This window comes from Rhizopus delemar, genomic scaffold (genome assembly GCF_000149305.1).
Source record: "Rhizopus delemar RA 99-880 supercont3.1 genomic scaffold, whole genome shotgun sequence".
In the NCBI taxonomy this organism is placed as follows: domain Eukaryota; kingdom Fungi; phylum Mucoromycota; class Mucoromycetes; order Mucorales; family Rhizopodaceae; genus Rhizopus; species Rhizopus delemar.
Genome location: NW_027137827.1, coordinates 1,557,122 through 1,581,728, shown reverse-complemented (window position 1 = coordinate 1,581,728; position 24,607 = coordinate 1,557,122). Strand labels below are relative to the sequence as shown.

General features: G+C 33.0%; 13 protein-coding genes across 13 annotated transcripts; 7 read left to right on the top strand and 6 right to left on the bottom strand.

Moving 5' to 3' along the window:
• Positions 1–24: 24 nt before the first annotated feature.
• Positions 25–495, top strand: RO3G_00631 (uncharacterized protein; the record flags this gene model as incomplete). Its single annotated transcript, XM_067655222.1, has 2 exons — positions 25–214; positions 383–495. The coding sequence occupies 2 exons, from the start codon at positions 25–27 to the stop codon at positions 493–495; spliced, it is 303 nt and encodes a 100-aa protein (XP_067511323.1).
• A 2,054-nt stretch (positions 496–2,549) lies between these two features.
• Positions 2,550–2,973, top strand: RO3G_00630 (uncharacterized protein; the record flags this gene model as incomplete). Its single annotated transcript, XM_067655221.1, has 2 exons — positions 2,550–2,674; positions 2,724–2,973. The coding sequence occupies 2 exons, from the start codon at positions 2,550–2,552 to the stop codon at positions 2,971–2,973; spliced, it is 375 nt and encodes a 124-aa protein (XP_067511322.1).
• Positions 2,974–3,603: 630 nt separating this feature from the next.
• On the bottom strand, positions 3,604–4,137 carry RO3G_00629 (uncharacterized protein; the record flags this gene model as incomplete). The annotated part of the gene is made up of 2 exons (XM_067655220.1): positions 3,604–3,611; positions 3,741–4,137. The coding sequence occupies 2 exons, from the start codon at positions 4,135–4,137 to the stop codon at positions 3,604–3,606; spliced, it is 405 nt and encodes a 134-aa protein (XP_067511321.1).
• Positions 4,138–4,960: 823 nt separating this feature from the next.
• On the bottom strand, positions 4,961–6,455 carry RO3G_00628 (uncharacterized protein; the record flags this gene model as incomplete). The annotated part of the gene is made up of 4 exons (XM_067655219.1): positions 4,961–5,140; positions 5,198–5,547; positions 5,594–5,846; positions 5,892–6,455. The coding sequence occupies 4 exons, from the start codon at positions 6,453–6,455 to the stop codon at positions 4,961–4,963; spliced, it is 1,347 nt and encodes a 448-aa protein (XP_067511320.1).
• A 3,948-nt stretch (positions 6,456–10,403) lies between these two features.
• RO3G_00627 (uncharacterized protein) lies at positions 10,404–11,582 on the top strand (the record flags this gene model as incomplete). Its single annotated transcript, XM_067655218.1, has 5 exons — positions 10,404–10,500; positions 10,640–10,667; positions 10,719–10,823; positions 10,879–11,154; positions 11,330–11,582. The coding sequence occupies 5 exons, from the start codon at positions 10,404–10,406 to the stop codon at positions 11,580–11,582; spliced, it is 759 nt and encodes a 252-aa protein (XP_067511319.1).
• A 360-nt stretch (positions 11,583–11,942) lies between these two features.
• On the top strand, positions 11,943–12,938 carry RO3G_00626 (uncharacterized protein; the record flags this gene model as incomplete). The annotated part of the gene is made up of 3 exons (XM_067655217.1): positions 11,943–12,152; positions 12,207–12,352; positions 12,413–12,938. The coding sequence occupies 3 exons, from the start codon at positions 11,943–11,945 to the stop codon at positions 12,936–12,938; spliced, it is 882 nt and encodes a 293-aa protein (XP_067511318.1).
• A 1,052-nt stretch (positions 12,939–13,990) lies between these two features.
• On the bottom strand, positions 13,991–14,137 carry RO3G_00625 (uncharacterized protein; the record flags this gene model as incomplete). Its single annotated transcript, XM_067655216.1, has 2 exons — positions 13,991–14,013; positions 14,071–14,137. 2 exons carry the CDS (start codon positions 14,135–14,137, stop codon positions 13,991–13,993), a joined length of 90 nt encoding a protein of 29 aa, XP_067511317.1.
• A 3,206-nt stretch (positions 14,138–17,343) lies between these two features.
• Positions 17,344–18,141, bottom strand: RO3G_00624 (ribonuclease HII; the record flags this gene model as incomplete). Its single annotated transcript, XM_067655215.1, has 4 exons — positions 17,344–17,700; positions 17,743–17,830; positions 17,888–18,014; positions 18,075–18,141. 4 exons carry the CDS (start codon positions 18,139–18,141, stop codon positions 17,344–17,346), a joined length of 639 nt encoding a protein of 212 aa, XP_067511316.1.
• A 550-nt stretch (positions 18,142–18,691) lies between these two features.
• RO3G_00623 (uncharacterized protein) lies at positions 18,692–19,084 on the top strand (the record flags this gene model as incomplete). The annotated part of the gene is made up of 2 exons (XM_067655214.1): positions 18,692–18,929; positions 18,981–19,084. The coding sequence occupies 2 exons, from the start codon at positions 18,692–18,694 to the stop codon at positions 19,082–19,084; spliced, it is 342 nt and encodes a 113-aa protein (XP_067511315.1).
• Positions 19,085–19,833: 749 nt separating this feature from the next.
• On the top strand, positions 19,834–20,019 carry RO3G_00622 (uncharacterized protein; the record flags this gene model as incomplete). The annotated part of the gene is made up of 1 exon (XM_067655213.1): positions 19,834–20,019. The coding sequence occupies one exon, from the start codon at positions 19,834–19,836 to the stop codon at positions 20,017–20,019; it is 186 nt and encodes a 61-aa protein (XP_067511314.1).
• An 877-nt stretch (positions 20,020–20,896) lies between these two features.
• RO3G_00621 (uncharacterized protein) lies at positions 20,897–21,456 on the top strand (the record flags this gene model as incomplete). Its single annotated transcript, XM_067655212.1, has 2 exons — positions 20,897–21,100; positions 21,157–21,456. The coding sequence occupies 2 exons, from the start codon at positions 20,897–20,899 to the stop codon at positions 21,454–21,456; spliced, it is 504 nt and encodes a 167-aa protein (XP_067511313.1).
• A 69-nt stretch (positions 21,457–21,525) lies between these two features.
• RO3G_00620 (uncharacterized protein) lies at positions 21,526–22,415 on the bottom strand (the record flags this gene model as incomplete). Its single annotated transcript, XM_067655211.1, has 5 exons — positions 21,526–21,744; positions 21,798–21,973; positions 22,028–22,108; positions 22,164–22,207; positions 22,261–22,415. 5 exons carry the CDS (start codon positions 22,413–22,415, stop codon positions 21,526–21,528), a joined length of 675 nt encoding a protein of 224 aa, XP_067511312.1.
• Positions 22,416–23,359: 944 nt separating this feature from the next.
• Positions 23,360–24,265, bottom strand: RO3G_00619 (uncharacterized protein; the record flags this gene model as incomplete). Its single annotated transcript, XM_067655210.1, has 5 exons — positions 23,360–23,479; positions 23,529–23,671; positions 23,862–23,986; positions 24,109–24,195; positions 24,252–24,265. The coding sequence occupies 5 exons, from the start codon at positions 24,263–24,265 to the stop codon at positions 23,360–23,362; spliced, it is 489 nt and encodes a 162-aa protein (XP_067511311.1).
• Positions 24,266–24,607: the final 342 nt, after the last annotated feature.

Below are 24,607 nucleotides of genomic sequence, written 5' to 3'. Positions count from 1 at the left end.
AGTTTTTTTCTCAATTAATAAACAATGGCTGACAAAACGGATTTTGAATACCTATCTCTCACTAAGCAAGACTACGCCGAAGAAGTAACTGGAGAAGTAACGAAAAGCTTGATGTCAATGATGAAAGTAAAGTATAAGTTTGGTCCTGACGCCATGCAAATTTTTGAAGTACTTCAAGAGCTTTCAAACACTGAGAGTAGCAAAGAGGAAGTGAGTACGAATAATCTCAGAAATTAGAACGAATCTGAAAAATCAGTAACACTGATATTCAATTCAAGTTTGGAGTCTTCTAATGCTCACATCAGTAAGACTGATTTAAAGATGTAAAGGAACACGTATCGCAGTTACAATGCAAATCAGATTTATTATTTCTTGTTTTTAGTCATTGAGCAAGCTCAAGTAAAAACTGCTACTGCTGACGCTAGTATCAACCTCAGTTCAGGACATCAATTCAAAAAATCAATGGGAAGAAGAAGGTACAGTTCTTTGAAGTAAAAAGCGACTTCCTAGTAAGGATTTCATGACCAACATGAAACAACAACATGCCCACTTTGTTGTAATTATAGATACTTATGCACCAATGACTTTAGACTAAATGAGCTACAAATTTTTTATTGAATTTCCTAATCTCAATGTTAGCAAAACTGCCTTCTACAATCATGCTTATAAGCATTGTGCATTGAATTTCAAGAGGCTGGAAAAAAAAATTTGAAAAGAGAAATTCAAAAATGAAGCTTCAGCAAAAAGTAGCAGTACTCGCATGAATGTCAGATAAAGACATAGGCTTCGAAAAAAAAAAATCTCTCTTCTTTGACGAGGTAGATTTTATCCACCCGAGAGAATGGAACAAGAAAGAGAAAAGAAGCTACTCAGGGAGTCCGATGATAACCAGTTATCCAAAAAGGAAAAGCGAGTCTACAGAAGCTACAAACGTGAAGATAAAGAGCGATTTTTTTTCTTATTTATGAGAAAAACATGGGCGTAAAAGAAGTAGATAGAGCTCTTAAAATGCCAGGGGCCACTGCCCAAAGTTGATATAAAAGTGAGAAAGAAAGAATCTTGATAATGCACGAATGTTTTTTCTTTAATTGCATGAAATTATTTTCTTTTGATGGCTGAAGTTTATTTTCCTGAAGGTGTATGAATAATTTGTGGAAATAGTGCATATCTCAGCTATTCCATGTAGGGCGTGTGTCGACAATGTCATAAACGTTAACGTCCAAGTGGTCGCTTTTTTGGAAAATGCCTGTTTTTCCTGAAAGCCGGTCTTTATGATATTGCCTATTCCATTGTAAACTCTATAGTCAATCACTTCTTTCAAGGTTTGACGATGGTTGGGCCTCTTCACAGTGTAAGTTCTACTTTGCCAACACCGAAGACCTGCAACACCTCTTCATGAGCTGTCCTAAGAAATGGAGAGTATGGATAGATGTTTTCAATAATTTTAATCCACACCTCACTTTCACTCAAGACGATGTTCGCTTGATCTGGTCCTTTCAGCGGTTTCCTTTTGTTGACAACACTGATCTCTAGATCCTGAGCTGCTGTATGCTCTCCGTTATCTCATGTACCCATTGGAGGTTTACTATTGACAGACTTCCTTTTAATGATAAACATCTGTTACTGGTATTATATCGCAGTTTGCCATCATTAAAAGGGAGAGAATCGATCTTAACTAGCATGTTCAATCGCTTATGCTCTGTTTCTTTTTTTTTTTTTTGGTTCACAATGAACTTGGATGTGTGATTCCTATTATATTTTAAAAATAAAAATAATCTATTTACAAAAAAAAGTTACTCTTCATGTATCGCAAGTTACGATGATCTATTTTGATGAAGGAAAGGAGGGATCTTTTAGAGATCGATGTAGAATTAAAACATAAAAAAATTTTGTCCTCGATTAGAACATTAATCAAGTCATATGGGTCATTCAGTTATTCCACACCTGTCTTTTTCACAACGAAATCAATAGCAAGCTGATACATTAAAAACCAAAATATTTGATTAAAAACTTTCGATATCAGATCAGTTATTTCAATTTACTAAAAAAAGTTATATTCTGCTTAAAAACTCTCTAAAACCCAATATAGAATGTTAGGAAAATAGGATTTTTCAAAGATCAATTATGTCGCATTCATATAGGACAATCTAGTTTAATGAGGGTTTGCGCTAGAGGAGTTTAAAGTAGCTCTTCTTCTGATGTTTGTTTTGAATTAATCAATTCATTAATTCCTTTATTTGAATAGTTAATTAAATCTTTATTCTATCAGTCAAAGTATTTACACTATTTTCAGGGATAAACGTCGCGTTTACTTGTCGTTTTTTTGTATGTATTGTATTATAAAATTTGTAAAATTGCGACTTTACTTTCTGAAAATGGTATAAAAAAGCCAAAAAGCGTCTTGTCACTAATGGTTACAAATTTAGAAAACGGGTAAACCATCTATTTTCAGCAAAGGTCCCATCTTTCATCTCCGAGAAAAGTTTAAAAAAATCTAGTTTGTTTTGTTTTTTTTTTTTTTCTGTACTTTTTTTCACTATATACCAGAAATGCCTATGTTTGAAGCCTTAGGGATCTCTATGCAATTAGAGGATGGACGTTGGTTATTTAAGGAAGTGAATATTGAATTAGAAAAAGGAGATATATTAGTCTTGAGAGGACCCAGTGGTGCAGGGTAAATACGTAAATTAGGCATTGATACACTAATAATATGATTGTGATAGAAAGACGACTTTATTAAAATGTTTAGCTGAATTAGTTCCCTATTCAGAAGGAAGGAGTAGTCTTTATGGACATAGCCCTTCACATTACGGTATACCAACCTGGCGTTCGAGAGTGATGTATGTACCTCAAAGACCTGCTGTTCATCCTGGTACACCCATGGATTTATTTAATATGGCCAAAAGTTATGCTTCACAAAAAGGAAAATATGTGGGCGATCCAGTGAGTGAAATCTTACGTAGTATTAGTTAGTACTTATATGATGAGTAATAGATCAAAATTGGACTAGATTGGAATTTATCTGAAAGTCATTTTTATGAGAATTGGAGCTGTTTATCAGGTGGTGAAATGCAGAGAGCTGCTTTAGCTATTGCATTTGCTTTAAATCCAGAAATATTATTACTAGATGGTAAGTTGATAGATTATGGAAATAGAAAAGAAGACTCATTGCATTTCACGATAGAGCCTACATCTGCTTTAGATCCAGAATCTACATTATTAGTTGAGAAGTCATTAAAAGGACGTACGTGTATCTTAATCACACACAATCCACAACAAGAAACGCGCCTTGCTACACAGTCTATTTATTTGCCAAGATTAGCACAAAATCCTGTCGTTGATGATGATCAAATTACTATTTCTTCTTAATCGTATCACTTTCCTCCCTCTTTTCTTTTTCTTGTCGTTGTTGTATTAATAAGGAAATAAATAGTTTAGACTTCATTTGTCATTTATAGTAATTCTTATATTTCATGGTGAACCTTATAAAAAGTGATGATAGTTTGCATACAACTTTATTTTTTTCTAAAAGGGCATATATTTATGAAGGGATAAATATATAAGCACATATAAGGTGATTAGGGGAAGTGAAATAAGATACTGTCAACAGTCTTTATGTATGAAATAATATAAACAATAGAGAATGAAAACAAATGCTGTACATTAATTTTTATATTTCCTTGACCTTCTCGTTCCTTGTCTATGAAAAGCCAACACTTCATCACTAGTACGGCATTTACTTTCAATTTGAATATGACGATTTAGAGCATCGCTTCTAGAAAATGCCTTTTTACAACAAGGACAAACATAAGGTTTTTCACCCGTATGAACACGCATATGACGTTCCAAATCATGCTTACGCGAAAATGGTCTTGAACAATAATCACACTTGAACCGTTTATGAGACATGTCTACCTTTTCTGCATCTTGTACAAAAGTTTCAGTTTGAGGACAATTCATAGAAACTGTCTCAGGTGAAGAGCTGGCATTAATAGTAGTAATAGGAAGAGGGGGTGTAGTAGAAGTAGACCAATCATAAGAAAAGAGTAGTAAATAATCAAAGGATGTAAAGTCCATCAAAGGTATATTAAAGTAAAAACCATCAGCTTGTTCTTTTGATATATAATGATTATACATATTTTCTCTGACTGTGTATAACAAACGAAAGAAAGATGAAAATTTCTTTTCTCTTTTTATAGGATTTCCCAGCCTCCCTTCTCTCTCTCTATCTCTCTATCTCTCTCTCTCTCTTAAGCGCCCTTTCTTTCCCAAATCCCTTTGGTTTTAAAAAGTAATGAAAAGTTGCTTTTTGTCCCTGACGTGAACATATAAGGAGTGTGTGTGCGTGTCTTACGAGGGACATGCTTTACTTTTTTTCATCTACTTTTTATCCTAATACTCTCTTTACTGCTACCCCCTTATATTTTCTCTTTTTCTGTTTGTAAGCTTATTAGTTTTATTTATATGAAACACACATGGATACAAGTTACTCTTGTTATAATTAAATCGATCGGCTTTCAAACTATTTTACTTTATTTGGGTATCATTTATTATACGAGTTACGCATTTTTATTTTTTTGTTGGTAATATTTATATTCTTAGTTTCACATTATGACTTGTAAAGGATTTAATAAGAACAGATCCCAGTCTACTTTCCCTCACTCCTCTTTGTTTGTTTTATATTTAGTGTGACTTTAATAATCTACTGACCAATAAGAAAAATTGGCCGATCAAAAAAGGGGAAGTGCATCATATGGGTTACAAAAGATCTGCAACAGCACTCTCCAAATGAAGGCATGATTCTTCCCTTTCCCTCTCCTTTTTTTTTTTTTTCATAATTAAAAAAGAAATTTGAAGAACAAGCAAAATCTATGAAATAATAGAATAAAATAGAACAAAATTATTATTATTATTATTGTGTGAATAAAAGAGAAAAAGGGGAAAGGGAATATACTTTTTTTTATCTCGATTTAACTGTCAGTGGGTGATCCATAGGCGTTAATAGCTCAAAGCTACAAAGTAATTCCTCATTGACACTCATAATTGCAGCAAAATTATCAAATTCACCACAGTAATTGGGTGCGCTAAATATAGTAACTAATGTACGATCACCAAAGAATTGATATCCATCTTCTACTACCTATGTTTATTGTATAAGCCTTATTTACATTAAATACTTTATATATACAAATTGTACCATATGTGCTCGACAGACAAGATCCAAATCAAATTTAGATAAAAAGTCATTAATCACTTTTTTACCAAACACATAAGAAACACCTCTTTCATTTTCTTCCCAATTCGCCGTAATATCTGCTGGATCCGCCCATAATAAATCATTCAGTAGCCCATAATCAGGTACATCAGTAGGTCTTTGAATATTACGTATATCATCCATACTTGAAAGTGACGGACTCAACCCACCGTGAACACAGAATATTTTACCAGCAACTAAGGCTGCAATAGGTAATGTGTTGAATACATCAACAAATATCTTCCACATCTTTGGATTTAGTCTTCTTTTACATTCATCATAAAAGCCATAAACTATTTATATTTGAGTATCTTGGGCTTATATACTTTTCATCGTTACCTTTAGTGACATTAGCAGATTCATGATTGCCTCTTAAAATAAAAAAGTTTTCTGGATATTTAATCTTGTAACAAAGTAATAATAAAAATGTTTCTAAGCTTTGTTTTCCTCTATCCACATAATCACCCAAGAATAGGTAATTCGATGAAGGTGGAAATCCACCCATGTCAAATAATCTAAGTAAATCTGTATATTGTCCATGTGTGTCACCTACTATTTTGACAGGTGCAGAAAGTTCTAATAATGACTTGTACTCTTATTAATTTCAACTTATTCATTCCTCAAACAGTCTACTTACAGGTTGACTTAGGAAAATTTCCATTGCTGTTCTACAAATCAATGTCACTTCAGCATTCTTTAAACATAGCTGTTTAGGTACTTTGCTTGCATATCCTGCATCTAACAATCGACGAATGTAATCATCAATTTGTAATCCATCTTGAATACTGTTAATCGAATGTGTTGTTAATTGATTCACAGAGGATACAGTCAATTGATTATTATCGTTTTCTATCACATCCAAACTTTGTTGTCCATTATTCTTTGGTGGCCAAAAATCAGATTGTGCTAATAATTTATGTTGTTGAGGATGCTCTACTTTTCCTTTGAATGGATCCACTTGTATTGTGTCTTCATTATTAGTTGGATAATTTGGATTCAGTTGTGATAAGCCTGAGTTGCTTGTATTAGTCGGTTGATTCTTTCGATGGTTAGAAGAAGTGACTAAAATAGAATTGATGGATCGTGCTGTATTTGTGCTATGCTCATTCTCTTGCCCATTGATATCAATACGTGGTGTTATAGGGCGTGAAGATTTCTTCTTCTTGTTTAATTTTTTCTTTTTTGAAAGTGAATTACCCATTACTTTACAATAAAAATAATGAGAGAGAAATAAATAAAAAATAAAAAAAGCGGAAATTAAAAGTAAAAAAACGTGCTACAATTCATCCCATTTAAGTAAATAAAGCAAAGAGTACGTGGCATATTTTTTAATAAGCCTCTTTTTTTTATAACATCAAAAATCGCATACGACATAACAGTGTAAAATGCATACATGTGTAATACAGTAAGTAGAGGAAGAATACAAGTAAAAGTAACGCAAAAATTTGAAAAAAAAATACTAAAGACTTGAAATGCCATTTTTGTTTTTTTTTACTAACTCAATACTCACTATTCGACTCAAGGTTTGAAGCTCAAGAGTATCACATATATAATAGCTTTGGACATCTCTACTAAAAACTCATGGCATATGCTTAAGTAACTCTGGAATTCTATCAGAACCATTAACCTAACGCGTACTTTTTGTGTGTATATGTCTTTATATAATTGAAAAAGGTAAAAACACCGTGCTAAACTTTTGCATTATAGCCTATTGGTTTCTTTCAAAAAAAAAAAAAAAAGAAAGGGAGGGGGATGTCAATCTCCATGAGTTGCAGTTTGCTTTATTTCCGTAAGCGTCTTTTTTTTTTTTTTTTTCCTTAATGACGCGTGTACACCATCATTACTGTCTCTTGTGAGATATGTATCTAACATGCTGTGTTTATAAAAGAGATGCTTTTGATCGTGATTCACAATCGCGTTTTTTATTGCAAATGGTTTAAATCAATCCCTATCATATGCCATCTAAAAGATGTCTGTGCTATTGAAATACAAAAGCCTGTGACTATGCAATGATTTTAATTTAAATTTGAGTAAATGACTGGATTTAAAAAAGTTCTCTTTTTGACGACTACTTCTTTGTATATAATCAATATACAATGTACACTTGACTGACAACATACAGTTATCCTTATAAATACATGCTTCATTCTCTTTGATGCTTCATTAAACAACATGAATATCGAAACAGTAAGCCTCCAAGCCGTTACCTTTAGTCCAAGCACCAAATTGTAAGTTTTTGTTGGTACATAGATGATGACAAAAGTATTGATAATTATGCTTTACAATTAGTAATGATAAAAGCTGCTGTATCATTTCATGACGATTCAAGAAAAGAAAAATTGGCTGTACAACCATTTATTCAAACTAATAAACAAACTGCGTCAATAATCTGTGTTCCTTATATCCAACTGTGATTTCAAGCTTTTACACATTAAATATTGCTCTTTTTAGCTAAACCTAAACCGCCAAATAGCAAAATAGGGTAAAAGGAAAAAAAAAACTTGAATTGACTACTGAATTTGAACCATAATATCAGAGCAAAAATACAATTCCCCTTTCATCCATTGTTTAATATTTAAAAGTATTTTGTTTTTGTTTTATTTACTAATTAGATAAAGACCAATCATGCAGTGAAAGATTACTTTCTAACCATCATGTGTAGAACTTGAAAGATAGACTTTAAATCAGTTGGATGTTTACTGAAATATAAATAGCAAATCCTGTTTCATTTATTTTATGAATTTTTTATATGATTCTTCAGGTGTTCATTGTGTACTTCGTTAATAAATGGTCTTTCATTGTTTACATTAAATTGTAGAAGATAATTTGGTTGATTGAAAGTAGAGTATTATTTCACATTCTGCAAACGGCAAACGATTTGAGTACTGCTCTCCGATGTTAGTCCTATTATAGACAATCAGTCATTGGCTGACATTGTATAATTTCTATATATATATATCGTTATATTCTCTCTTATTTCTATAAATTTTCATTAATAACAATATATGATTAACAAGGTAGCATATACTCAAACTGCATATGATCCAGGCCCATCCTATTCAACCAAACTGTAAGTTTTGACTACATAGAAACTATAATACAATAACTAATGGCATGAGAACGTAGCTTTCCTAATGGCTGCTGTGTTATATCTTGAACCATTTGAGTGACATAATTTGTTCAGAAATAAACAAGCTGCATGGATGATTTAATTATCTTAGCATTGAAAACCTACATGTTTAACTTAGAGTACAGCAGTAAATGCTGAGCTATTAATAACGTTAGACTGTCAAAAGTCCTATTGTCAAAGAAATACCTCTTTTTTTCTTTATATCCTTTGCAAAATCTTCGGTATCTCATGCAGGATCTAAGAGATTTTTTTTTTTTGATTTTGAGCATGTAAAATTAAACAACAGCATTCTTTCTAAATTTACCATACAAAAGCTAAATTAGCAAAGTAGTTAGGTCCGATGTATTTGTATGCTTCAATAGCAATATGGTATTCAACTGAAGCCCAAACCAGTTAGATAATGAAGCAAGATTATTGAATAAAACGGTATTTTTGCTTAAAAGCAGAATGCTATTGTAAACAGTGGATTATAGGTTTATAGCAAATGCGCACCAACACAGATATATATCACCCTTCCATTTCTATACAGCTCCTTCAGTTATAATCAATAAAATGAAAAGTCATGAAGTTAGTTTTACCGTCTATTTTTAAAAAGAACATCGAATGTTGCTATGCTATTCATGAAAGAAAGAAGTGGTGATGGGATTTACATTTAAGAAGTTGTATGCCTTGAATGCATTGTATACTTTGACTACATTGTATCTTACATTTGTCTTGATAAGTTGATTTTGGTGTAAATAACCTACGTGTACTATTTAACTTTTGAAATCCGTAATCTTCTTTCATGTAAAAGATGAACGACCGTATTAAACCAGTGTATACAAATGTTACTTTTAGTTTCTTTTCATGTGCAATAAAAGCATAACCTTTATTACGCTTGTGGTGACTTACATCTCAAAAGCCAGGTATAATAACACCATGAGTACTAAGCAATCAAATGAAACAACTTTAAAACTTTATGATAAGTGTGTTGGCATGATTGCTTTTCCTTTTGATTGAATTCAACTGATAATAATGCAAGCTGTTGACAACATATTGAATGAACATAGGCGTATTTCTTTAAAGAAATCTCATTGTTTTTCCCAAATGAATGACTAATAATTTGGTATATCAAGTCGGATAATTTCCCAATCTTCCTCCATATCTCCCAGCTATCAAGTGCGGTGTTTAATAGAGATATAATTAAGAAAGATATATAGTTAATTAATTGTAGTAGTAAAACTAATCTATTTTTGCTGTTGTATCGTAAAGCAGAATCGTTTAGTTTCTATTATATCATTAAACAAACAACCTATAAGCTGTGTATAAAACAATCAATTGACAACATATTGAATAGAATATAATTAGCGTTCTTAAAATAAAACTTCTTATTACATTCGTTATAATATGAAGAACGGAATAATAATTGATGGCTTAGATTTTCCTGAACCTCCACGTACAGGCGGTAGAAGGTAATACCAAAAGATGCATTCAATTCTCAACTTATTCGTGTTATAATAGTAAATCAAGCTCCTTTTGTTGTACTATATCATGAACTAAATGCCCACAATATCTAAATAAATAATTTGTAATTACCTTCAGGCTAGATTGTCTTTATTCTCTTTTTGTTCATTATATGATTAAACAATTAGTTTATCTATACTTAAATGCCCGTGATGGGTGCATGATACGTTATAAATATCATTTCGCCTTTGTAAAGCTAAAAAGAAGTGTAGAAAAAAGCTAAAGTTCTTCAGGAACAAGAGTGAAAATGAAAGGATGAAAGTAAGAAAGAAAATAAATAAATAAACACTAGTAAGGTTTTCGAAATAGCTACTTTGAGAGTCTTTACCCTAGTTGCGGGAGTTCGTTCACTATACGATGATTTCTGAAATAAATGGCGACTTTAAGACGAATGTCAGAGATTGAATTGGCATTTTTTGCTTCATTGATTTCTGGAAGCATTGGAATTGAATCTCAGGTGAAATTTAATTGTGTATAAAAGCGCTCTGGCTCCTTTATAAAAAAAAAGTAATTCAAATGTTATATTGTGAAAATCCGGATTGGAAAGACGTTACTCCTGTACCTCAAGACGACGGAGCTAATCCACTTGTCCCTATTGCTTATGCTGAATATTGTAAGAAAAAATAAAGCTATACTATTTCGTACGTATACTCAAAAACACGTAGACAAAGATGCTATGGATTACTTTCGAGCTGTTATTCGCACTGATGAAAAATCAGAACGAGTGTTATTGTTAACGCAAGACATTATAGATATGAATCCTGCTCACTATACTGTCTGGTAAGAACAAAACAGATTAAAAAAAGCATGCTTATGAATCTACATAAATAGGAATTACAGACAAAACGTACTGTTTGCCTTAAACAAAGATCTCAATGAAGAGTTAGACTATATTGATAGTATAGCAGCAGACCAAGCAAAAAACTACCAAGTTTGGTATAAAGGATAATAATAACTAGAAAATGGCTTATTATATTCACAACTCTTTTAGGCACCACCGACAAGTTGTTGTAGACAAATTGAATACAGGGGATAGGGAACTGAGCTTTATTAACTCCATATTGGAAAATGATTCAAAGAATTACCACGGATGGTCATACCGACAATGGGTAGTCAAGAGATTTGGTCTTTGGGAGAATGAATTAACATATACGAGCGACTTGATCTTATATGACGTCAGAAATAACTCTGCATGGAATTACAGATATTATGTTTTATTTGAAAATCCAACAAAACCAACTGAGGAAATGATTGAAAAAGAGATAGAGTAAATAGACAGAGTTTGCCTGTTTGCGATAGTATGTACTTAGAATTATTTGTAGATTTTGCGAAAAACAAATCCGATTAGCACCAAACAATTCAAGTAGTTGGTCGTATCTGAAAGCGTAAGGAGAAAAAAAAATGTTATTATACAAACCATTTACCATTTGTCTTTGCTACAGACTGCTTGAAGCGTCAAATAAGTCTTTGGATACAATGGAACCACTTTTAAAAGAACTCGTTGATATCCAAGTTGAATCGCCTTACATATTGTCTGCTTATGTTGATATCTATGAACAACGCGCCAAGAAATCAGAAACACCTATTGATCCTGCTGCCTTAGAAATGTGTGATGAATTGTCTACTAAATTGGATATTATCAGAGAAAAATACTGGAACTTTAGAAAAGAGAAACTGTGCAAGTTAAATGCTTAAATGCCCCTTTGGGGTTATAAATTCTCGCTTCTATAATGACCATAAATTTATACCATCAAGACACAACTGTAAAATTGATATTTGAGGCATAAAGTAGCTTACAATTAAAAATTATTATTTCTCAAATATCACTTCATATAATGAGGCTCATATTGTTTCATTTTTCTTTCTACTAATAGCAAAGATACCAAAAAAGTAGTAACTACGAGCAATCTGCATGTAACGAACTTTAAGAAGCAGCGCAACCGGCCATAGATACAGAATTTGTGTGACATGACAGGGATGCTAATGTGACACCTTTTTTCTATTTATTTATTTGATAAATATTTCTATTTTTTTTTTAACCTTTTGACGTTGAAGATGGAAGTCTTGGCTAATTCTACCTTGACTGGTACTACTCAGTTAAGTTGGCTCGAAACTCAATGGGAACAAATGTATGAAGGTCGCAATCCTCTTATCGTAACTGGTATATTTGCTTTCTTGATGCACGAGCTTGTCTATTTTGGTCGTTTCATTCCTTTCTTAATTTGCGACTTTATTCCTTATTTCCAAAGATACAAGCTTCAACAGGTACTTTCTCCACATTGCTTTTATTCTCATCAGACTAACATCCATCGGGATTAGAACAAGTCAAACTCAAATGATGACTACTGGAATTGTACAAAGAAAGTACTTTACTCTCATTTTGTATTCGAAGGACCTTTGATCTTTTTCTTTCATCCTATGGCTACCTTTATTGGAATGAGAGTTAGTGCTCCTTTCCCTGACTGGTAAGTCTAGATCTTTTACGAACCCCTTTCACATTTGTAGCTAACAATGAATGTTGGCAGGCAATATGTCTTACCGCAATTAGCCATTTTCTTTATCTTCGAGGACTTTTATCATTATCACATGCATCGCTTTATGCACTGGCCACCATTTTATAAGAAGGTTCACAAGGTTCATCATGAATATGCTGCACCCTTTGGTATTGCTGCTGAATACGCCCACCCTATTGAGACAATGATTTTAGGCTTTGGTACTGTGGGTGGTCCACTTGTTTATCACGCTTGCTCTTACTACTTGTTTGATATGGGACCTCAATGGGGTCTCCATTTGGTCACTATGCTTTTGTGGATCGTGTTACGTCTCTTTCAAGCCATTGATGCTCACTCTGGCTATGACTTCCCTTGGTCTCTTTGTCACTGGGTGCCTTTCTGGGCAGGTGCTGATCATCACGATTATCACCATCAAGCATTTATTGGAAACTATGCTTCATCTTTCAGATGGTGGGATTATCTCTTTGGAACTGATGTCAAATATCGTGCTTATCGTAAACGTCAAGCGGAAGAACGCCGCAAGTTGAAGTCGAACTAGAGAAAAAGAACACGTATATTTGTATATTTTAGAACATTTATTAATAATATTATTACCACGTAATTAAAGAACAATCTGTTTGCATTAATGTAAAAAACAAAGATCACAGCATCCTTTTGAATATGTATGCATAACATCACACTTTACAGTGTCATAAGGCAAACGTTTGAGTAATGTTAGTAGAACAAATAATTAGCCCCTGACCAATACCGCCTCGGGAAGTATCGTATCTTATGCGTTTAAACAATAGCATAAACATTAATTCAAAAAATCACAACCCAATTTGCTTTGAATGGAAACTTTACACATTGCATATTCATGATGTACCGCGCCATCACATTGGATCGCCACTTTGGTTTAAAAGTAGGTAATACCTGGGCTTAAAAAGGGCGCTCAAGTGATATTCAGAGTGCAATGGACGCCTAGACTAAAGACAGGATGATAGTAATTTATCATAAACTGTATAATTATTAATGAGATATTTTTACCTGAAGGCTATGTATCTTCACAAATATGAAGTATACGTATACATCGAAATTTTCTAAACATTGCGTGCTGTTAAACTCGTGCATAATTCTATACATTTATTTCTGATTTAAATTTCCACTTCTTTAGATACACATAAAAAGTTCATGACCAAGACAAAACTAAAAAGCTTTTGTTTGCAAGACGAATATTTTTCTTAATTCATTTGTGGCTAATCAATTAACCAATTTTTGACACCATTTCTATTTTAGATATATATTTGCTATAGGTCCATATTAAAAGTCTATCTTTTTTATTACATAAATAATATCAAAATCATTAATATTTGCGATATTTGGTAGAAGGGTATTTAGTAAGAATCATGGTGCCAGTGTTTTTGTTAATATTCTAGCAGAGACGGTCAAGATACGAATTCAACATTTTGGTTTGAGATAAGCCGAATAGATGAACTAGAAAATTGTATTGCATCTCGAATTCCGAAAATATTTTGTGTAAAAGACTACATATGAATTTGCAGATAGAAAATTGGAGGAAAAGGTTCCACAATTGAGCAAATACACATAATTTCACTTAGAGAAACAGAGAAAATCTATTCAAGAGTATTACAATATGTTCAAGGCATTTAATCATTGGAAGAAAAGCATACAATGGGCATCATAGAATGCCCTAAAAATAGTACTATGACTTTCTTTCACGCGATGTTCGTAACTCATATTTTTACTTTTCTCTTGCTACTATAAACTATATCTCTCCGGATTTTTGCCAGATCTGTTTTATTGCCGCTATCTGATTAACTACTATACTCGTTTTTTCCCCTTTGTCTTTATCTGTGCTTAAGATAGATATTTGACACTATATTTTTCCCCTCTTTTTTTGCTTCAAATGCTTATACTGTATCATAAGCTACTGTTATCCTTCAGCACCAAAAATGTAAGCCAGAACATGGCCAGCATATCTCTATCATCTTATTATTTCCTAAGGTCATCTGTAGTGATTTGTTACATCCCTTTCCCTTTCAATTGTACCTAGTTTAAATCCTGCAGTTACTACGCATACTATCTTACATTCCTTGATCGATTGAAAATTTAAACCCCAAGGTTTGATTATCTACATTCCCCTGGTTTATACTCTATCACTGACTCCTATTTTGCTCTCCTTATTTTTGTTTTTGACAATATCATCATATTTAAGCTACATAAAACGTCGCAAATACTTTCTCTCCACCCACGGCACCTTTCCTTGTGATCTTATTCTAGCGTATGCTTGTGTGTTCATATACCCATAATATCTAGTTTCGCCTCACAGTATTTAGTGTTTTTATAAAACATATTGAGTAAAACATATACAAAAAAAGCAGGGCTCAAATATATTGTTTTTTATTCAATTCAAAAATATAAGAATAGTAATAATCTTTATCCATGGCTGACTATTAAAATTTAGAATATACTGTTTAATAAAAGTAGATGGAGGTTACTTTATACCTAGTCCGTCCAATGATAGCAATTTGATTATTAATCTCTCTATAGACATTAGAAAGCTAAACACTGGCTGACAAACATGCTTGAACTCATTCAAAGCTTTCTTTTCAAACCAATGGTTCTGACAACCTATAGTCTTTGAAAAAATTCCAAGTTGAGCTTAAACCAACCTCAAAGCCTGACAAATTTTGAAAACACGGGATTTTTAGTGCTGCAGCTTCACCTACGCGACTAAGTGTCTTTCATTTAGACAAACTCTTTTTTATCTCTATGTCAGTAGAAACTGTACATACGTTTATATATATTAATAAATGAAGTACGAAATATACAATCTGTCTTTCTATCCCTGTTTCAGGAAATAGCTTGATAATATAAGCTCTCTTCAACTACAAAACTGATAATCACTCTCCAAAAAAAAAAAAAAAAAAAAAAAAAGTGTTTATAAAGTGTACGCTAGTGTGATTTTAAGAAACGATTTTAGATGCACCATGTAGTTAAAGACCAGGATCAGAATTTAAAAATACAACAAATAGGACTATTTTACTCATAAATGACAAATCAACTTTTCATTTCTGATAGAACTCTCCAAAAAAAAATCAGAAGATATGCTATATCATTTTCCATTGTTCATGTTTAGGATTTACAGGATTTTTACTTTTACTTGTTCACCAAAACTTTAATCTTATTAAATATTCATAGCACTACCCTTTATAGTTTTTAACATTGGGTTCTTACATTTAATAATCATATTGCCTGTAGTAAAAATAAAGTGTATATCATAAAAAAAAATCTTGCTAATATATGGTATTTAAGCAGAGAATTGGTAAAATTGCTTGGAGCTATATAAATAGAGATGATCTTTATAATAAAGACTTTATGAGCTTTTACTATATATCAAAGTGTATATCAAGTAGCTTGTAGGTTATGTTTATGAGTAATATCAAATCCGTATTGGTTTAAATGTAATGTCTATAATCTGATTTATTTAAGAATAAACTTTCCTCAATCATAACTATCTATGTAATTTAAAACACCGCTCAAACTTTCAGACAAACATGTCTTATTCTAAGACAAAGAAACAGATTAGTTTGGTAAAATAAACTAATATAAATAAAAGACTTTTTCAATCGTTATCTAGACTAGTAGTTGTGGTTATAAGGAAAATTAAAGTAATTTCAAACACTTTGACAGACTTACGTCGTTCAATGTAAGCATAGATCACTTTCTTTTTTCCTTTTTTTTCACCACTATCTATAAATAATATCTTGTGTATTTTAGGCTCTTTCAAATATTTCAGTTGCCTTAAAATTACATTGATCTTCAAATCACTAATTATTTCAAAAACAAAAAGTGATATGCGCGCTTTAAATGGTTTATGATTTCATATTTGCAAAATTCAACTCATATAGCGTTTGGTCTGTTACTTTGGAATTAATTTTGCATAAATGTCAAGACTATAAATGATAACTATGTGAAAAATATTAATGATATTTTCTGAATATACGATACTATAATTGCAGGAGTACTGCCTGCTGTTTATATCTTCTCGTTCTTTGTGTAAACAATAGGATAAATGAGTTGGATATGTAGAAGTATGTTTTGTTTATTTTGCTTGCCAGCGGCGTATATTATAGATTTCATGAAGCAACTGGATCTACGATGGATGTAAAGTTCATATGATCCTATACAAATTCCGTTTATTCTTTGAAGTTTTTGTTTATTTGCTTTTAAGTTCAATTACATAAAACATAGAAGCCTTGAGCAATTCTACTTGACTAATAGTATTCACTCAAGTTTACTTGAAGCACGATAGGAGCAAATGTATGAAGATCACAATCCTTTTATCGCAGTAAGTGGTCCACTTGTTTATCACGCTTGCTCTTACTACTTGTTTGATATGGGACCTCAATGGGGTCTCCATTTGGTCACTATGCTTTTGTGGATCGTGTTACGTCTCTTTCAAGCCATTGATGCTCACTCTGGCTATGACTTCCCTTGGTCTCTTTGTCACTGGGTGCCTTTCTGGGCAGGTGCTGATCATCACGATTATCACCATCAAGCATTTATTGGAAACTATGCTTCATCTTTCAGATGGTGGGATTATCTCTTTGGAACTGATGTCAAATATCGTGCTTATCGTAAACGTCAAGCGGAAGAATGCTGTAGGTTGAAGTTGAAAAAAAAAAAAAAAAAAAAAAAGAGAGAAAGAAATGGTATTTTTGTTTATTCTAAATAACAATGTTTTCAACATCTAAACTAAAGTTCTGTGTAATTTTGCCTCTTTTGTGGTGATTATATTTGGATGCTTTCTTTCTTTTTAATGCTTCTTTAGCTTCTTTTTCTGCCTTGGCTTTTGCTGCCTGCTTAGTAATTGGTTCTTCATCCTCATCTTCTGACCTATTTTCTTTTTTTTTAGTAAAATGTCGCTTAGATGTTAGTTTTTACCACTCAATATTTCGTGTTAAATTCATTCTGTTAGAGATAGTCTTCCAACTAAATCTCATGATACTAGGAAAACCAAAGAAATCATCTTCATTTTTATCCATCCATTTAATTGTGTTTGGGTCAGAAGGATATCCAGAACCAAACTGTTTAGATACTGTGCCTTCAAATCCTGGTTCAGTCCACACCCAGTTTTGAACGTACTGATCACGGGTGACCTTTGCACATATACTTGCGGCACTCACTATAGGATATAAGGCATCTGCCTTTGGTTCGACGGTGATGGCTATACCAGGAAAGAAGGATGATAGTTTTTTTTTATATGAAGCAGATGGGCCTACTGGATCAACATAAATCTAGCATTTATTAATATCTTTTTTTCTGCTTTTTATCATTACCTCTTCCAAGTTTAATTTCTTTTCAACGACTTCTTTGATGAGTTTTATTGTCGCATCATGTGCCATTTCGTTCAGATTGTACACAGGGCTAATATATAATTGCATATTAATTGATTAACAAAGCGAATTTTATCCTAGTGTTTACCGTCGAAGCATATTAGTGGAGATATCTCTAGGCGATATCACATACACTGCCCATCCAATCCAGTCCTTATTTGTTTCAATTAACTTGGCTAATTGATCACGCTTTTCTTCTGTAAGCTTTTTTGAATCTAAATAATAACAAAGCTAATTAAAATTTGGTTATGTACCAATTTACACGTTGTTTGTACCATCAAAGCCGAGATCCCTAAGTTCCTGGTGACGAGAGAGTGGGCAATAAGAGACAGCATAAACCATCGGTCCTAAAAAAAATCAAACTTGAATAATCAATTAAGCATATATTTTCTATATCACTACCAAGACACGGTCCTCTTCCAGCTTCATCTACTCCTAATACGCAAGGTTCATTGATTTTATCTGGTCTATTTTCAGCTAGTAATATTGGAACAGGGCTGGCATAAGTATAAGACTTTGTTAAAGGAAGCTTTACAGAAGGCAAGAGATATGTATTGTTAGTAATTGTTGAACTAGTTGTGATTGCTGGCTGCAGATTCTCGTTATTCATATTTTGTACACAAAAAAAAAGCAAAAAATCAAAATTTGGTGGACTTTAAACTTTTCTTGTTCTTTAAAAGCAGTCCCTGGAAATACGCTTTTTTTTACCTGTTTGATAGTAATGCTTTCAAGATTATCAACTAAATACCTTCAAAGAAACCGCTATCAAATAAGCCCAGCTCTTTTTCAAAGAAGACTTATTCATGCCAAACCAAAGGAATATAGTGGAGTTAATGATATAGTGTATCACTTTAAAAAACAAGATCACTTTTCATATTTTCTTAAATATATGATGTGGACAGTATTTGGATCATTGGCACTTCACCTTACTTGGCGTAAAATAGATTATAGAGAATATAAAGAAAAGACGCAACAAAAGATACAAGTGATGGAAGAAGTTGCACAGTGTTTGGAAAAAGGAGAAGGCATTAATGAAAGTTTACGAAATGAAATTAAAGCAGTAATAAGGAATGAGCTTTCTTTGGCAGATGAGGAAGAAGAGGAAGAAAATAATAGCATTCTAGTGAAAAGTAAGAAAAGCTATTCTGTTTTTTATATTCTTTATTAATGTTTATATAAAGTACTTCGAGCTTCTACACCTGAACCTACACCTGACAAACAAGCAACCTCTGAAGATGTAACAGAAGGAAAATGGTTTGAGCAAAAAACACCTGTTTATTTATAAATTACTACAAAAAATGAATTAGACTCAATATGTATAATAAAAAATCTCTCCTCCCCTCTCTATCAATAATTTGATGATTTATTTAACATTAACGATGACAAGTGAAACTATTAGCCCAATGGAGAAATGCTAATTAAAAACCAAAAAATGAATGTGAAAAGACATCCCTTAAAGAGCGATGACGAGTTGATACTATGTTTTGCATACGATCATCCAAAGACATTTGTTTAAATGGAATATAAAGTTGAAAAAATCTTCTAAACAACTATAAATCATCAATCTCAGGTGAAAAAGCTGTAAAAATGATCATCCACCGATCTCCCTGATGATACACTACTTCAAAAGCTACTGCCTCATCTATAATCTGCTGCAAGCCGCTCCCACTGGAACCGCCTTGCGAAAGATCCCCTTTGGCAATGTTGTGTCCCACTTCTAGATAGTCTTGATGATCGAACTTTTGCTCAATTATGCCGTTAATTTTTGCAAGATCAACTTACAAGCCTCTGTACTGGTCCTAATAATAAGTTGCTCTCTGTCTGTCGCCCGTCATTAACTCAAGATCCAATCCTCTGGTTGCCATGACTCGTAGTGAACGTAGCCGTGTTCTTCGTTGACGGCTTGGTTGGCTCCCTGGTGACAAACCCAAACCCTGCTTGTACCATCCCAACAATGGTTTCGCCCGCACCCATTCTATCAGATGTCTCGATATGCATAGGCGTCTTTAACTACCAATATCTATCGAAGATTCTATGTCCTTTACTATAAATAAGCTCCCTCTCAAAAAGTTTCGATCTTCCCATGAAGCATCTGCTTGGTCTGTCCGATGGCCCACTGTCTGTATTATCCTGCATGAAGTGGATGATCTATTTCATGATCAAACCTTTCCTCCTCCTCTTGATCCTGGTGCCAAACTGGTGAACTGGTTGTCCTCGTAATAATGCTAGTATCTTAATATTGTTTCTGATTTCTTTCAACTTTATACTTTTTTTCCCTCTTGTCTCTTGAGAGATTTTTATTACTTTTTATCGTTTTAGATCTGATCCGGGCAAGTACAGTACAGCTAAGTTACTATGTGCTCATTGGTCATTTATATTAAACATTTTATAAATAAAATATTATTTAATCGTAAAAATTATCAAATAAACCGGCATCTGTCGATAAACATACATATACATTATAAGGAAGTAGGGTCTAAAGAAACCAATCAAATCAAGTCGAAACCAGGAACAGAGATTGACTATCATCCTTTCCATGCTTGTTTTATGATTAACTGTTACTTCAAAGTACAATGCTGGACAAAAAAAAAAAATAAAAAGTAGATAATGGAGCACTGTTTTCTTTTAATTTTGTCTCGACATTATAAATCATAAATGCAGATAGTATGAAGCGATTAGAGAAGGAATCAAAAGCATAATTAATAGTCTAATTACATTGTGGAAAAAGGTAAAAAAAATTTCCTTCACTTTGGAAGAATTTTAGATTATCATATAATAAGACAGAAGACTGTGTCATATCTTGAGCAGATTGAATACGTTATGTCTATCGTTAAAAGAAAGCAGTGAAATCCAAAAGCCACAGCTCAATATTAATTCCTGTGTCTTTTTTGGACAGGCGTTCACGTCATTTGTATAAATTCAAAATCAGTGTCCGCAAGCAATGCGGCACACATACGCGTCCTTATTCAAGCATTTTCTCTTCTTTTTTTAATTAAACAGCAAATAAATTATAAAAATGGAGTGTCTTTTTGGTATTACTGGTAATGGATTTACATTACTTTCTGCTGATACTGTCAGTGCTCGTAGTATTGTGGTGATGAAAGGAACTGAAGATAAGTCTAGACAATTGAATTCACACACAGTTTTACTTTATTCTGGCGAACCAGGCGATACTGTTAACTTTGCTGAATACATTCAGCGAAACATCAAATTATATGGCATTAGAAACGGCATTGAACTTAGTCCTAAAGCGACTGCAACTTTTACTCGTCGTGAATTAGCTGATTCTCTTCGAAGCAGAGTAAACTAGCATAAAAAATATGTTTTCAATCTTTTTTTCGCTTATACTTTTAATAGCACCCATATTCTGTTAATTTGATTGTAGGTGGCTATGATGTAAAGAAACAAAAATCTGAACTTTATTGGATTGATTACCTTGGAGCCATGGCTTCATTACCATTCTGTGCTCAGGGATATGGTGCCTATTTCTGTACATCACTGATGGATCGTCATTACAAAGAAGATATGTCTGTGGATGAAGCAAAGACTTTGATGAAAATGTGTATACAAGAACTTAAGACGAGATTCATTGTTAATTTACCAAACTTTAAAACTACACTAATCGACAAAGATGGAGCTCATTCTATTGAATTGTAAACACACTTTATACAATAAACAAGATGGCAAAAAAGAACAAGGAAAGCCCTTTTTTATTTTACATACACTTTAGTTGGAAGGAATGGTCTTTTGCAGAAATTGTGCGATATCGCCAAGTTCCTGTGCATTAGCCGAATGAGTGAGACCACGATAGGTTTTGAAAGTGACATTGTAATTTAAGGATTGCAATTGTTCGGCAGATGCTTTACCATACTCATACTTGACAACTGGATCTTCGTCACCGTGACACATCAAGATAGGAGTTTGCTTATTAGCTTCAGAGGCCATCTAAACATGGCTATTTAATATTTTTTATGTGAGCATTGAGTCTTTTTGTTTACCGTTGCTATTTTCTGTGAGAGACCCAGCCATCCACTGCAACCAATGATGCCTCCAAATTTATATTCTGAAGTCAAGCCTGTTAATAATGAAAGGACACAGCCTTGAGAGAAACCACCGACGATGATACGATTTGGTGGAATGCCATTATCTACTTCGTCACGGATAAGACGGTTCACTATAAAAGTCCAAAGTAAGAATCATGACTTTCTTCAAAAGATTTTTTGTTTACCAGAGGTGATTGAAGCAAGCATGCCTGTTTCGTCTTCTGATTTTAAGCTTTGTCGGTCAATTCCAGAAATATCAAACCAAGCTATACACATGTCAAATTTCTTTATTTACAAAGTTATTCAGGGGGGACTATTTACCTGGCATAGGATATCCACCATTCCAGGTGATGGGTTTAACTGGACTATGCAAGTTGAGTTTGAGATTGATTAAAATTATGTAATTTTTAATTCTTACGCATTAGGAAGGATCCATTTCACATAAGGAAAAAGATTAGCAAGCTCCTCAGCTAAGAATGACCAACCAGCCCCTGAATCACCAAGACCATGGAACCAAAAGACAGTTGCTGTTTGCTTTGCTTTAGCTGCAACTACAACAGAAGTTAATGACATGTTTGCTACAGAGCAGGAAGAAAATAAAAAAAAAAAAAAAAATCTAATCAGCACAATGATTCTGGCGGTTACTGAATCAAAAGAAAATCGATCTATTCCCCTTATTTGATTTTGCGACGAATAGAGTACAGGATTTTAACCTAAAACGAGACTATTTCGCAGATCTTCGAGACGATTTCAAAATTTTATTGGACGAACACATTTTTTTGTAGAAATCATTGCAAACTTTTTTGTGAACTTCTCAAAATTATAACGAGACACTTTTCAAGAAACATACTTGAATGAGCCATATGTCTTTTTTTCTGGATTAATAAAAAAAAAAAAAAATAGGGTAAACAGTTACACTGTTTTGAGCTTTATACAGTCGTTGTGATCATAATAATAGTTTGGCGCACCACCTTACGCAACATGTTCCCAAGCCATTCAAGATTGGTTGAGCACCACCAAAAAATTTATTTTTTTATTTTTATAACATTGAGAATATGAAGAAGTAACGCTGTATCTAGCGTTTGCTAGTCATACCAGGTTTATACCTTGTGTTGAAGATAATGGGTGCGTTTGCACTGACACTTATATCCTACTCGCTATTGTGTTGCGTTTGCATCTAATTTTTGGATTGTCAACATTATCTTTACAGTAGGTTATTAATTAGGAATTGGCGACACCTGATTTTTAACCATTTGTTGCTTCTTTCCATGCAATACTTGTTGTGTCATGAGCTAGGCCCATCCCTTTCATTCAGCAACCGCATGGCAGCAAAGATCCTTCCCTCAACAAGAAACTAGTGTATATCATTCATATTCATCTACTTATATTAATATCTCTCTAAATTCTCAAGCTAAACCCTTCCTAGTCATCTAATGTGACAGTAACAAGAATATCATCAACACTATTGTAGCAGTGTTTGCTTATTGAAAACATAAAATGTATTATAAAAGCCTTCATTAATCATTTTTCGCCTTGGTTTCAAATGCGATTGTTGGCTTGATAATATGGGAATGTTGCTTGTAGATGCAAGGTTTGTCTTTTTCTGATTCATCTACTAAACTTTCCATTATTTGGTTCTAAAAAACAACAATTACTCAGAAGCATAAAGTAGGAGCTGTATATTACCTTGAAGCTGAAAATTGTTTCTAAAAATGTTTCCATTTGCTGGGCATTACAAGTGAAACTTGGTATCATTACCGTATCATGTTGAATTAGCTTGTATTCGCCGTTTTCATCTAACTCCTCTGTTGCAAAGCTCATTTTGTACCCTAATTAATACATAAGAAAGATATTGTGGATCAGTTGCTTGTCATTTAAAAATTTTATCCTGCTAACCATCGACTAAAAGGCCAAAGGTTCTGAATTCTTTGGTCGATTTAGCGACCTTCATTCGTATATGCAACTGTCTCTTGCAAAGCTCTCCAATTCTGCAAAAGTCAACTTTTACTAACCTTTTACAAGTACTAAGTGGCTTGATTTCGATTGTTCCAACTTCAATACCGTTGTGCGATATGATGATACAATCAGGACGAGGGGCACAGTAACCTTCCGGTATTTCCCTGGTCGCAAAGGATGTGATGTCCCTATTATCATAGATAAAAGTTAAACATACATTCGTGGTTATTCGTTTTTCGTTATATCATACTAATCAATTGAGAGTGGGTCATCCATAGAAAACACATTTTGTAGTAAGCATGAAGCATACTTTACAATGTAATCAATCTCTGATTGAGAGTATTTAAATTTTATATCGTCCCTTGCACGCACTGACTGTTTTTTAACATTTGTAAATCTATGACACCATATCAGTTAAAAAAATAAAAGCCAAACAAATGGAGGATTTCTTACATTGTTGACAACATGTTATATATACAAAATTCATTGATTGTTTTCAATTGCACAGAGGGAAAAAACAACTGCTTTTGTTCATGAACTGCCTAAGGGGGGGGAAGGGAAAGTGGTTTATGCGTTAGGTTAGCTTATAGAATGTTTAATATATTAATAAAATCAACTAACTGTTTCCCATTCTTTGATCATTGTGTATATATTTTCATCAAGTTTATATTTTGGTAAATGTATAGTTTCTTTGATCAACTTGATACTTGATATTGAACTGATTTTTTTAACAAAAAACGTCATTTTGTTGCAAAAAAGTAAAATCTTTGTTCGTTATGATCACTTACAGGCGTTCTTCAGGAGTTACA